The sequence below is a fragment of the Mauremys reevesii genome, linkage group 1, assembly GCF_016161935.1.
Source record: "Mauremys reevesii isolate NIE-2019 linkage group 1, ASM1616193v1, whole genome shotgun sequence".
Lineage (NCBI taxonomy): Eukaryota > Metazoa > Chordata > Testudines > Geoemydidae > Mauremys > Mauremys reevesii.
The window spans coordinates 278710904-278725616 of NC_052623.1; the positions used below are offsets into that span (position 1 = coordinate 278710904).

Below are 14713 nucleotides of genomic sequence, written 5' to 3' on the forward strand. Positions count from 1 at the left end.
CTCAGTCCCAAGTGCTCCACAGAGGTTAATGAATGCAGCAGACATCCAAATGCCACATTTTATTTGAATTGATGGATTAGAAATGAAGGGGAGAAGCTGCTGAATGACTAGGCCCATTGCTCTTAGTTCAAGGAAGGTCATACTCATGCTGGACTCCCTCCTGGACTCCAGGGCAAGGCCTGAAAAAGGCCTGGTGTCTATGTGAGTGCCCCATCTATGCAGGCTGGCATCTGCTGGTGTTCTATTCAAAAGCGTATCCAACACATGTCCCCTTTATTTTACAACAGCCATTAGCCTTGAGACCTCTAGACTTGGGCTGGCAGCATGACCAGCTCAGACCAACTCCCTCCTTGTTTTTCCAAATTGAGAGGAAGAAGGCCTGAGGGGAATCACATAGGGTGGATAGTACACTTTACTGTGCCTGCCAAGGAGAATGTAAGACCTCTTAGGTGCAGAGCAAGGATGAGTGTAGAAAAGAATCATATGACATCACATGAGGTGTAGACGAAGGATAGTGAGGAAAACTTGCTCTTGATGAGTGTCTGAAGTGTTTTGATGCCTTTGCGTTTGGACTTGACCAGAACTGTAGCTTGATGGACCTGAGAGAGGGAGTGAGAGATGCAACCACACATGTGGCTTTGAAGGCAGGAACAGAGGCCTCATAATTGCGTCTGATCTATTACTGAGCACTTGTCCACAGGATCTTTGAAGGAGGCAATGCACAGGTCCGTCCTTTTCTGGCTAGTTTGGAGACTGAGCCTTTCATCTGGGCTATACAGCCAAACATGACTGTTGGATTTCTTGACATCATACAGTTTAAGGTATGTGTTGGACTGCTTCTGTGCTAGACAGGATCACTTGAAAGTGACTGTCTTCACACACTGGGAATTCCAGATCCTTAGACTTCTTTGGCTTGCAGATCTGTCAACAAATCTGGCCAAGTCCATGATGTGAAAATATTTCCCCCTTGGCTGAAGCACTGCAGGCAAGGACAAAGGGATTTCACCTTCCTCTGAAGGAGAGTGCCTAGATTTTGTAGATTTGTGCTTTTTGCACTTTTTGTAATGCTTTTCCCTTAGCCTTCTTTTAAGGGAAGGGGAAGGGGAAGGGGAAGAAGTGAGAGAGAAGACCAGAGAAGGAAAAAAGGCAGAAGAAAACAGAACTATTCACAATAAAAATAGAGAGAAACTACATTAAGCTGCTAGTTTTACTGCTGGAGTCAGGCATATGGCATGACAAAACTGGCTCTTTAAGAGCCAGGCACTGTTGCCTGGAAAGAGAAATTTGCACATACCTGCCTCCAGAAACAAGTGAGGAGAGCTGCCAGCAGTCCGCTCCAGACTGTCAGAGGGCCACTCCAGGAGAATCCTTTTTCTACTAACAAATTAGATTGTTGGCTTTAAAAAAAAAAATTCTGTCTGTCTTTCTTGGAATAGATACCGAAGTCTAGCCTGTCACTTCACTCTATGTGTCTCTGTAACTCTGGGATAAAATTGAAAAAGTATTTCTTCTAAACCTGAAAATTTACTATCATTTACAAAGATGTATAATTCTATACAATTTGCTGCCTGATTGAAGAGCAGATCTGGTGAAGAGCAATGAAAAAGCATACAGCAATTCCCTGTATGCTGTGCTTAATTTTCTCTGTTCTAAGAGCCAAATTCTTAGCATCTTGAAGTTAGTGGCCAAACTCCCTTTCTTTGTTTTTGTTTTTTTAAATTGGAAAGTAAAATGATGCTAACAAGCCATATGAACAGATGGGGCAACAAATTAGGGCCACACAGATCTATCAAAGGTACTACTGCAGTTGAATACAGTATGTATTCTAGCAATACTATGTCAAAAGTTGATTGTAACCAGACACACACACACACACACACCCTTACTTAGAGTCAAATTAAAAAAAAAAGTCAGTACTTACCATGATCACTAAATAACAGCTGCTTCCATTTCTGTCTCTCTACCTCTGAAGCTCTAAATCCCAGCACAGATTTCAGTTCTTGTAACACTCTCTTGGATTCCTCTCTCTCACGTTTTTGTCTCTCTCTCTCTTCCTGGGAAAAGCAATAAAAGTCCTCCCTTTTGTACTCATTGTCTGTATCTGTATCTTCAACATATGCTTCCAATTCCTACGGAAAAAGAATAAACTGCTCTTTTGATCTGCATATTCCTCAAGGGTCAAGCCCTTTGAGGTACTGAAGTATTTCAGCACTTTAGCAGGAGGGTTGAGCCCCAAGTCCATAGCCACCCACGTGATTTGCATGGCAGGAGTTTGGGGGCCTGATTCTGCTCTCAGTTACACTAGTATAAAACTGAAGTAAATACATTGATAAAGTCAAGATAACTGAAGTCAGCAGAGTAACTTCAGATTTACTCTGGTGCAAACAACCAATACAAAAAGGAAATTTTGACTTGGAGATGGGGATCACTTTTCCCATAATTCCTATTGGATATGACGACTATCGCTGTTTTTTTACTCTCCCCTCCTCCAATTCATTCAGGGCTGGGTATCTCATTCATTTTCAGTGGTAACTGTTCAACCAGATAACTTCAGAAGGAGAAGAATCAACACGGTGAACAGGGAAAAGTTTGAAGTGGCGATGGTGTGTGTGGGGAGGGAAGGGGGGCTCATCTTCTCTCAAAATGTGCCCATCAATTAATTCTTGAGTTGAGGATGACTTTTCTTTCCAGTTACTTTAGCCTTCAAATGAGTGCCCTTAAATTGAGAGAGAAAACAATACACCAAACTGTTTATGTTAAAGCATTCTACAGCATATTTTAAGTGTTCAGAAATGCAAAGCCTATGGAAATCATATAGGATTAGTTAGGTTAATGCAAGTAAGAATCAATTTAATATATTGCCTTTTAACCAATTTATACTTTTGTCCACATTTCTTTTAGAGATGTCTTTATCTGGTTCCAAGGTAGCATATGCAGGAACTGGATTCAAAATTAATTTCAAAGCTCTTTGTTCCTGGATGGGGAACACCACCATGTGGTACAATATAGGTACTATATACCCTGTCTGCTGTAGAGTAGTTCACAAGTCCATTAACGAAAGGGCATTGGCCAGCTGCGTTACATACCTTGTTGAAGGAGATAAAGTCATTGCTTAAGCAGCTAAAAAGGAAATGGATGAGGGAAATGTCTTCGCAACACAAAATTCATATATAACTTTGAAAGCATCCATTTATTCTTACCTGCTCTTCAGGGATTGGGTCTTTGTCCTCTATATGCAGGGCAGGCGGTAGTAATGGTATCATGGGGCAGTGTGTGTTATCACAAGATGATTCAGGTTTGCCTGGAGGTGCGGGGAGGAAGTGGGGGAAGAAGAGAAATTAAAACAAAAAAGATTAAGTGCGGAAACCAACAGATAACTGAACTTTAAGAATTCAGTGTGGTACTGAGTCAGAGCCCGACTCCAATGCAAAGGACACTGATACACACTCCATCACCTTTCTGAGAACACTGTAAGGACTAACGTGCTAAAAGCTTCAGGGTATCCCTTGAGAATCATCGGCAACTTGGCGGACATAAATGGGAGCAACATGTTAAACTGAACACTTTGGAAAACTATCTGCAACAGGAAGTTAATTTACACAAAACTCAGCTACATGTTTAGAAAACAGAGTCTTGGAAATGTAAACCAGACAAATCTCTTTAATCACATTCAGTCAGCTGGTTGCTAAAAGAAACTTTTCAACATACCTTTGTTATCTGGGTTTCTTCGAACCATTTTTTCCACCTGAGAAATGGCCTCTTCCCAGCAGCTGTTGCTTGCCTGGACGTGAGGCTGAATCAGCTTTAGTTTCTGTTCTAGGACTTGATAGGCTTCTAAAGTTTGTTCTTGTGTCTCCTTAGAGCTAACAAGTTTTTCAAGTTCATCCTCAAGAATTATTACCCTAGATGAATGGGAAGGAATATATCACACTAACATATCTGAATCTCATATTTCATGATTTGTTCAGGTTTTGAATTTAATCGGTTTCCTCCATTCCTCCTTCCTTCCATCTTAAACTGTAGTTTAGCCAGCTTCATATGTTTTAAAGCCAAACTCCTCCTCTCCTCCATTCTCATTATGGTAATCCATTAAATTTAGATGGCATTGTGTTATTTAACTAACTGTACCAATGAAAAATCTTTTTAGGTATATAACCCATAATTATTGTGTTTTGAATTTTGTTGCAGAACAGACAAAACTCAAGCATGCTTTCAGGTTCATTCAAAAAGAGGGACTAAAGAGATGGAAGGTTTTAATGAATCTTTTTGTTTTGCAGTTCACCTTTAAGGAGGGGGTAGCACCACAGAATATCTAAAGATTGACAAACCAACTACAGTAACCGACTCCATGCAGGACAGAGAGACTTTGGCTTCACAAACACTTGGCAATGTATGTGGCTGTTATAGTTTAAAGCTCAGATCCCATGGTGACGGGCACAGTATCAGAACCTGAATAGAATGGAATCCTTCAATTTCAGTTGAAAACTTCTAATTTCAGTCATCCCCTCTTAAAATGGATGCAGGTTGCTCTGAGAAACAGTCACCTCAATTAAATAAATTCTATAACAGAACAGACTTGTTGTATGTGCAATCACTTATACTAAAGGGAAAGGCCCCTCTGGATTCCCAGAGAGTTGCTAACATTGACCCTACTATATAATTCTTCAAAATATCCAATTCACAAGTTTGTCCCTCACTCATGTTGCTCCTTTCTAAATAAGGGACACTAGTTAAATATCTTCCTCCAGTTGTGGAATATAAACCAGAATTGTTTCCCAGTTAGCAAACTCCGTCTAATATATGGGCAGGGAAGCAGAAGCAACAATATAACCAAGCCTACATTAACAGATATTCCCCATCCTTTATCTTGCATGGCTGCAAGCGTCAATTATGTCTTTTTTTTCCAATCTGGGATATAAACCAGCAATCAAAGCAGCACAAGACTGAAGCTTTCTAACTACAGGCACATTCTCTCAAATAGTATAAACGTACTCATTCAGTAGGGCCTTGAGATGGAGCTGCAAGCTGCGCACTGCTGTGTGAAGGCTGTTCAGAGGTCTTGACTTCGGTTTTGTTTTGGTTGCACGTTCCAAGCCTAACTGATGCTGAGTTTCAAAGTACCGATAAAACTCATAGCTTCGCTTAAGCTCTTCTAAGCAGGCAGCATGAGTGTGAGGTAGACTTTGCGTCACATCAGACAAAATACAATGAGGCAAACGTTCTGGAGTGATCAAGGGCTTGGGGGATGCATTAACTGGAGAGAGCAGCAGTGCTAATCGTCTGAAGAACTCTGAACTCTGTGCTACCCACAGCTGAAACAGAACCTATAAAATACAGAAAGGATCAAATGGTCTTCATTGTTAAAAACATTAGCATTTCTTCATTCACTTTTTAAAACATTTTGTCCCCTTTTTAAACAGTTTTATGTTCTCCCACAGAATATATGCTCAGCACTGTGTGCCTGGGAGCATATGACAAGGTCATATTAGTCTGGGTCTCTCACACTTTAGGTGACTGTAAATTCCTTCAATGAGGGTCTCACATGCTCACTTATACACAAAAGGCTTTCACGGGTCCAACGCATCACATCCCCACTTTGGAAAACACTCCTTTGCCGATATGCCAGACTCACTGGTTAGGACAGTCTCTGACTACCCTAGGGCAGATAAGGAGTGGCCAAGATTCCGACAGCAGGATGTATATTGCACTGAAGAAGGAAGACTCTTCCCTCATAACTTGGAGTTGTCATTTCTATGACATAGATACTGACTACTATATCCGTCCCCCCAGCACTGAAATGCTAATCCATTAGCACTATATATTAACAACATATACTTTGAAATCCTAAGAAATCTCAGCTGTCGACTTACTGTTTTATGTGCAAAACTGAGCAACTTCACAAATACTATTAAAATGTGGAAACATTGATAAAGGCAGAACAATGGAATAATCTATTCAAATCATTATTTATGGTAACTGTCAGGTCACTCACTCTGGCAGTGAAGAAGAGAAATCCCACAGTTCACATTTCTCCAGAATCTCAAATTGAACTATGAAGCAAAACCCATTTTTGTTGTACACTTGAGTGCTCCTCTATATGCCTACAGAGAAGCGTAGGTTACTTCATGACCAGCTAACATTATTTAAAAAGTGTTAAACTGTGTCTACACTAAGTGCTAATGGGTATGTCAAATCATCTTACATAACTAAAAAAACCAAAACATTTTCCTAATCTAGACAAGGCCCATGTCTCAGAAGACTGTCACAGTAGCACCTTTCTGAGCAATACCTTTTTTTTTTTTTTAATAAAAAGAAGGAAGATAGTACTTTTCACCGTTACACCAGCCCCACACACAGTCCATGTCTACAATACCACTTATGCCAGTGATACTTATGTTACTCAGGGGTGTGAAAAAACCCACACCCCTAAGCGACATACATTTTGTTGGTGTAAGTGGTAGTGTGCATAGCGCTATGTCGGTGGGAGAGCTTCTCCTGCTGACACAGCTGCCGCCCCTCATGGAGGTGGTTTTATGTCAATGGGAGAGCTCTCTCCTGTCGGCATAGAGCAGCTACATGAGCGCTATTACAGTGGCACAGCTGCATTGGTACAGCTGTGCCACTGTAAGCTCGTTAGTGTAGATATGGCCACAGAGAGATCAGAATTGTGCTAGTATGGCGTGTGGTCTGAGATTGATTCCCAAGGGCCACAAAAGGTCAAGTTACTCAACCTTATTTTCTCATCTGTAAAAGAGGGACAATATTTAGTTCACAGGTAATGTCCTCTAACCTTCTGAGATTCTAGGTGGAAAGGCTTTATATGAGTGCAATTATAGATCATTTCCAGTTGTGAATGGGTAGTGGTCTTTCCAATACATGAACTGTCAAAAGAAAAATGTCCATAATAGTGACACACTTAAGGATATGCAACCACCACGTATGACCATGTGCAGTGTTGTAGCTGTATTGGTCTCTGAATATTAGAAAGACAAGGTGGCTGAGGTAATGTCTTTTATTGGACCAACTTCTGTTGGTGAGAGAGGCAAGTGTTCAAGCTTGCACAGAACTCTTCTTCAGTTCTGGGAACAAGACCTGAAAAAGAGTTCTGTATAAGCTTGAAAGCTTGTCTGTCTCTCACCAACAGAAGTTGGTCCAATAAAAGACATTACCTCATCCACCTTGTCTCTCTAACATATGGTCGCAGTCAGGTGCTCAGATACCATGATGATGAGCACCATAATAAAAACTTAGATGGATGGACTGATAATCATTCCAAAAGACACACCTTCCTAATAGTGTGAATAACTTTGGGGAGCTGTTGAGCAATATATTCACCTGGAAAACAGATTATTGTTCTGTAATATAAAGAACTGAAAAGATGACTGCTTCCAGGTGTAGGAGTTATCTGAAGGTAATACTTACATTGATATGAACTTAACACAGGGGCAAGTGCTACACAACACAAACTCCCTACTCATCTCTGCATTCAACACAGGGGTTTGGCTGGGTATTATAAAGAAAGCCAAATGAAAAGGAGGTAGCCTGAGGAAAGAGCATTAGCACACAGCTCAGAACAAGAAATCAGAGCTTAGGACTTAAGAAACATAAAAGGAGGACAGGCCCATATAAACAGAATATAAGGAGAAATCAGTGAATGACTAACAGGCAGCCCACAAAAGTAGAGAACTTTGGGAAGAGAGCAATCCAAAACCTACCTGGAAAAAGGCATGTGGGCCAGAGAAAAGGGAATCCAGAACATGTTTAGGGTAAAAAGAACAGGAGTACTTGTGGCACCTTAGAGACGTACAAATTTATTTGAGCACGAGCTTTCATGGGCTACAGCCCACTTCATCGGATGCATGTTCTCTGTGTTCTATATGTTCTCTGTGTATATATGTATGTGTGTGTATGTGTATATGTATACATATATATATATACACACACACACAGAGAACATGAAAAGGTGGGAGTTGTCTTTCCACCTTTTCATGTTCTCTGTATGTGTCTGAATATATATATCTCCTTACTATATGTTCCATTCTATGCATCCGATGAAGTGGGCTGTAGCCCACGAAAACTCGTGCTCAAATAAATTTGTAAGTCTCTAAGGTGCCACAAGTACTCCTGTTCTTTTTACCCTAAACATGTTCTGGATTCCCTTTTCTCTGGCCCACATGCCTTTTTCCAGGTAGGTTTTGGATTGCTCTCTTCCCAAAGTTCTCTACTTTTGTGGGCTGCCTGTTAGTCATTCACTGATTTATTTATATATACCCAACAAAAATGTTGCACTGATTTAAGTAAAATTGTTTAAGTCTATTTTATTACACTGGTGGAAATCCACATATGGAAACAAAATTGGCTTATATTGATGAATTTTGTTCAATTATGTCACAACCAGGTTACAAGATGATTGGTTAACAAATTAAGCTAAAATTGATATAAGCCAGTTATTAACTGATTTTTAAGTGTCCACAGTGGGGTTTGAACTGGTTTAAATCAACTGCCCAAAGAAGAGTGGAAAAGTAACTTGGTCTGCATAATTCCTACTAGAACTGCAATTTATGAAAACCAAAAGCTGCGATTTAGCAAAGCTGTCTACTCAAAACTAAGCCTCAAAGCTTATCAGTCTTTATTACTGACAATATTTACTGCTAGGTCAAAAGAAATTAAGTTATGAGATTACTGAATAAAATATAATACAATAAAACTAACAAGAGTAAAACAATAATGAATTTTTCTAAGATAAAATAAAAAATACCTGAACTGAAAACCATCAGACTTTTGAAGAGATGAGATCTTCTTTCAATAGCACACATTTACTTATGCAAACTTGGGATATTCAATATCTCAAAAAGAAGAAAGACTCAGACTCAAAGGCCAGAAGGGACCATCATATCATCTAGTCTGACCTCCTGCAAACTGCAGGCCACACAACTTAACCCATCCATTCCTGTAATAGGCCCATAACCTCTGGCTAAGTTACTGAAGTCCTCAAGACTTCAAGCTGCAGAGAATCAAACATTCATTCTAGTTCAAACCAGCAAGTGACAGCACTGGCAGATGAAGGCGAACCCTCCCTCCCTCTCCCTGCATCCCCCGATGTCTCTGCCAATCTAACCTAGCAGAAAATGTCTTCCCAACACCAAATATGGTGCTCAGTTAAACCATGAGCATATGGGCATGACCCACCAGCCAGACACCTGGGAAAGAATTCTCTGTAGTAACTCAGAGCCCTCCCCATCTAGTGTTCCATCTCCAGTTGTTGGAGATATTTGCTAATAGCAGTCGCGGATGGGCCATATGCCATTTTAGGCAATCTCATCATACCATCCCCTCCATAAACATAACAAGCTCAGTCTTGAAACAAGTTAAGTTTTTTGCTCCCACTGCTCCCTTTGAAAGGCTGTTCCAGAACTTCACTCCTCTGATGGTTAGAAACCGTCACCTAATTTCAAGCCTAAACTTGTTGATGGCCAGTTTGTATCCATTTGTTCTTGTACCAGCACTGACCCTTATCCTAAATATCTCCTCTCCCTCCCCAGTGTTTATCCCTCCGATGCATTTATAGAGAGCAATCATATCTCACGTCAGCCTTCATTTTGCTAGGCTAAACAAGCCAAGCTCCTTAAGTCTCCTTTCCTAAGGCGAGTTCTTCATTCCTCTAATTATCCTAGTAGACCTTCTCTGCACCTATTCCAGTTTGAATTAATCTTTCTGAAACATAGGAGACCAGAACTGCACACAGTATTCCAGATTAGGTCTCCCCAGTGCCTTGTATAATGGCAATAATACTTCCCTGTTTCTACTGGAAATACTTCACCTGATGCATCTTAGGATTGTATTAGCTTTTTTCATAGCCACAGCTTACAGTCATCCTGTGATTGAACATCTTTTTCCTTCTTTGTCGCTTCCAACTGTTAAGTCTCCAGCTCATAGCAAAAATTCTTGTTGTTAATCTCTCAGCGCATGACCCTGCACTATTAAACTTCATCCCATTTCTATTACTCCCAGTTCTCAAGGTTGTATGATATTCTGGTCCTCTTCCATGTTGGCAATACCTCCCAACTTTGTGTCATCCACAAATTTTATTAGCACACTCCTACTTTTTCTGCCAAGGTCATTAATGAAAATGTTAAATTAGATTGGTCCCAAGACCAAACTTTGAGGAACTGCACCAGTAATCTCCCTCCAGCCTGACAGTTCACCTTTCACAGAATGATGCATTATAATCTTCCCTTTAACTAGTTCCTTAAGCACCTTTCAATTCTCGTATTAATCGCCACCTTCTCCAATGTAACAAATAATTTCCCATGTGGAACTGTATCAAATGCTTTACTGAAATCCAGGTAAAATAGTTCTAGTGCATTTCCTTTGTCCACAAAATCAGTTATTTTCTCAAAGAAAGAAATCGGGTTGGTCTGAACGATACCTTTTGTAAAACCATGTCATATTTTATCCCAGTCATCATTTACCTCTGAGTCCTTAAGCTCTCTCTCTGTCAAAATTTGTTCTAAGACCTGGCATACAACTGAGGTCAAACCAACAGGCTTGTAGTTCCCCAGATCATGTATTTTCCTTTCTTAAATATAAGTACTATGTTTGCACTCATAGGGTATGATGCCCAAGTTTCTGTATTCATTAAAAATCTTTCCTATGGGGCTTGCAATTTCATGTGCTGGTTCCTTTAACATTCTTGGATGGAGGTTGTCCAGGCCTCCTGATTTTGTCCCATTAAGCTGACTAATTTTGGCTTTTAGCTTGAATGTGGTAATTTCTCTTCCATATCCTAGTTCCTATTAGCCATCCTGCCACTGTCCCCAAACTCCTCATTACTCTTATTGAAAACTGAGGCAAAATATTCATTTAGGTGCTAGGCCATACCTAGATTTTCTTTAATCTCTACCAAATACTCAGTGCTTAGTGATCCCACTTTTCTTTCCTTTTTTTTTTTTTTAAATTAAATTATATGGGTAAAGCATCTTTTATTGTTGGTTTTAATTTCCTTTGGAAGGTCCAGCTCTGCTTGGCTTTTGGCAGATCTCACTTTTCCCCTACAACTTTCTGACCTGCAAGAGGCAGTTTTCCTTGCTGATCCATATCTTCTTCCATTCCTTGTTGGCTTTCTTTGTCCATCCAGTTTGAACAAATTTACCTTCCCTATGATTTTTTGCCCCTTGCCTGGGATGCATGCTCCAGATACTGTAAGTCAAAGTTGCAAAACCTAACTCCAAGCATCCTCCATATTCAGATACTCTAGTTCTTCAGTCCAGTCCACTTCCCTAACTAATTCCCTTAATTGTTTAAAGTTTGTCCTTTTGAAATCAAGGACTCGAGTTACAGATCTATTTTTGTTTATCCTTTCATTTAGTTTAAACTGAGTTAACTCATGATTACTCTAGCCAAGGTTGTCCTCTACAGCCAGTTCTTCTCTGAGGTCCTCACTACTTAGCAATACTAAATTCAAAATGTCATAATCTCTTGTTGGTTCAATGACTATGTGGTGAAGAAATCTGTCAGCTATCATTATTAGTAGCACTTGTCCTCCAATCTATATTTAAGAAATTAAAGTCTCCTATAATCACACAATTTCCAGTAATATTTTCTTAATTAAAAATACTAAAGAGGTCCCTTTCTATATCCAAATCAGATCCTCAGGATCTGTATCAGATCCCAAGTGCTATCCCTGTGGAGCATCTGTTACCCTTCTTCCCCAAAGTGATTTTGACTCAAACAGATTTTGTTTTATCCATTCCATCACTTTTAATTTCTTTTCAGTCTCCTCCTCATTAATATTCAATGCTACTCTACCACTTTTAACCTTAATTTCTGTCTTTACTGAACAGCACATACCCATCAATATCTGCATTCCAGTCATAACTCCTATTCCACCATGTTTGTGTTATTGCTATAACATCTGGTTTCACTTTCTGCACCAGTTCTAGTTCCTTCATTTTGTTATCTAGGCTCCTTGCATTGGTGTAAACACATCTTAGTTGTTTCTGCTTGGCTTCATTAAGATTCCTCACCCGCTTAGGTACAGTCATTTTACTACCCGTATTACCTATCTGGCTGTTACTGTCATTGGTATTAACACTATCTTTCCTCTTGTCCATTCTCCTACACTCTATTTTTCTTCTCTCCATTACTGTATCCTCTTTTACTTGATTTTCCTCCCACTCAATATTAGAATTATGCATGGAGATTAAATGAGGATCTCCCAATCATCTTGCCCAAATTCCTAGTTTAAAGATCATTAGATGTCTGCCATTCTGTTTAAACATTTTTAGAGATCAAAGTAGCACAGTGATTCATGATGCTAGGTGTTCAGCTTATGAACCCTACTGCATAAATAAATGCGGCTTTTTCCATTTTTAACTACCAGCAATGTACATGTTTGGAATGTCTCTCTTTTGGTTCAAGTCAAGATGAGTAGCAAGGGATTAGCTCAGAGACACGTACGAATTGAGAAATTACTTTATGGACTTTTTCATCAGCACTGATTAAATCATAGCATTAAATACAACATTTGGGAAGAGACTGATTAGTGAATGGCAATTTTTTTTTTTGCTAAATAAAAGAATGATTTAGACAACACAACACCCTATTCTGCACTGCACATCAATTTCTTTAATTAAATGTTGAATGAAATCCTCTGAAAAGCCAATAGTTGTAAAAATATGCAAGATGAACTTCTGGAGCATTCATGAATTTCACTCGGGGCGCTTTAAATGTACTCGACTACTACAGACTGATAAAAGCAGGGGGAGAAAAATCAGATATCTGAAACAACAAACAGCAGGGCACTGTCACAACTGAAATGGATTTGCATAAGTCTGTATATGTAAGCATGCATTCTCCCTTCTAGGATGGATTACCTTGAGTGCAGGCAGGCTGAAGCCATCTGTGTGGTTGTGTGCCTCCTCTTCGGACACCTGCTCTTCACTCAGACTCAGACCCAGACCCAGTTCCTTAAAAGGAACTACGCAGATGTAGTTGGTCACATTGTCACTCTCCGCATTCAGAGGGTAGGTTTAGTCAGAGTTAAAGCAGTTAACAAAGAAGCTTTTGTATTGAACAGAGAGGGTGTGGGGGGAGAGGGGCAAAGCAACTAATCTACAATTACTAAGGATCTTACTTTCTGGCAAGTTACTGGTGAGCACACTCAGTCCACGTCCAGTTTTAAGTGATCATCGTACAACCGTAGGTTTTAAAGGCTGAAATGTGTACAATAAGTTGTAGACAAAGAGTACTGCAACAATAAAGATATTAAACAGCTAATAAATAATCCCTGCAGTCCTTTTAATTGAGGAAATCTCTGCAGAACCATCAAAGAGCTAGTTCACAATAAACTCTAATGACAGCCTTAAAATTAAAAAGTACACATTCAACAAGTTAAGAGCAATACTGCCAGAGACAAGAAAATTTTGGGTAATGCACGTTTCATGGTTTGTGTGTTTTATATAAGTCAGGATAACCAGGATAGGCGATTTCCCTATGAATTATTTTTTGTGGAGGATGAGCAATATTAGAGAAAATGCCATATCTGGAGGTTTTTAAAAAGTAGTTCTTTGAAATTTCTTACATGAATAGTAGAAAATCCCAAATTTTCACATTGCTGATGCAAATAAATTGATCAGTCTCACAAACTTCTCAGCTATAATATGGCGTGTAGTAAGATCTCATGTCACTAAAACTTAATTTCTTTAATACATTTTATGAACATAGTATACCAGAGTACCTACTTCTGTAGTAGCTACAATATATTGTCAAACGATAAGTCAAAATAAGTGAAAACGTATTTTATGGGGAAGTATCTTTGTTTCATTATATTCACCTACTTAATCATTTGCAAAATTAGGTGATCAGCAATGGGTTGCACAGTTATCAGCATGATCATACAAATACTTAAGTACGTGCTTAACCTTACGCATGTGAGTAATCCCATTGAAGTAACTGCTCAAATGAGACTTCTCACAGGCATAAAGTTAAGCACACAGAAAAATGCTTGCAGGCTTGGGGCCTTAAGGACTGATCATAAACACACTGAAATTAATGGGAATCTTTCTATTGACTTCAATTGGCTTTGGATGAGATCCAAAGGGTTATGTCTACATTGAAATTAAAAACCTATGGCTGGCCCATGCCAGCTGACTCAGGCTAAGGGGCTGTTTGATTACGGTGTAGATATTGGAGCTGGCCATGGCCTGAGCTTTTTTGCTGCCCCCCCAAGAAAAAACTGATTAGTGAAGGACCTGCCACCGAATTGCTGCCGAAGACAGAAGCGGCGCGATTGAGCTACCGCCAAAGAGGAAGTGAGGGACTGAAGGACCTGCCGCTGAATTGCCTCTGCACACCCGGATGTGCCGCCCCAACAACGGACGGACTGCCACTCCTTTCTATGGGCCACCCCAGGCACTTGCTTCCTTCGCTGGTGCCTGGAGCCAGCACTGATTCAGGCTCTAGTACCCTGTCAGAGCACAGTGACCCAGAGCTCATGCTGCAGCCCAAGCGCAGATGTCTACACTACAATTAAATGGTCCCTTAGTTTGAGCCCTGCAAGCTCTAGTCAGTTGGCTTGGCCAGCCCAGGGTTTTTAATTGCAGTGTAGACATACTCTTAGTGAGCTTCTACTGTAATACTCATATCTGCAGGTTCCCTGTCTCAACAGCAATTACTCAGTTTTCTCCAAAAACAGCATGTGTGCCTGTTTGTT

General features: G+C 40.0%; 1 protein-coding gene across 6 annotated transcripts in view; it reads right to left on the reverse strand.

The window, feature by feature from the left end:
* VEZT (vezatin, adherens junctions transmembrane protein) overlaps positions 1-14713 on the reverse strand; it is an 86897-nt gene that overhangs the window by 6354 nt on the left and 65830 nt on the right. For all 6 annotated transcript variants that reach the window (XM_039495703.1, XM_039495685.1, XM_039495678.1 and 3 more), the window contains 5 exons: positions 12876-13029; positions 4993-5324; positions 3709-3902; positions 3201-3301; positions 1922-2129 (listed from right to left, as the gene is read on the reverse strand). In XM_039495703.1, coding sequence (XP_039351637.1) covers positions 1922-2129; positions 3201-3301; positions 3709-3902; positions 4993-5324; positions 12876-13029 — 989 coding nt within the window. The remainder of the gene's footprint in view (positions 1-1921; positions 2130-3200; positions 3302-3708; positions 3903-4992; positions 5325-12875; positions 13030-14713) is intronic.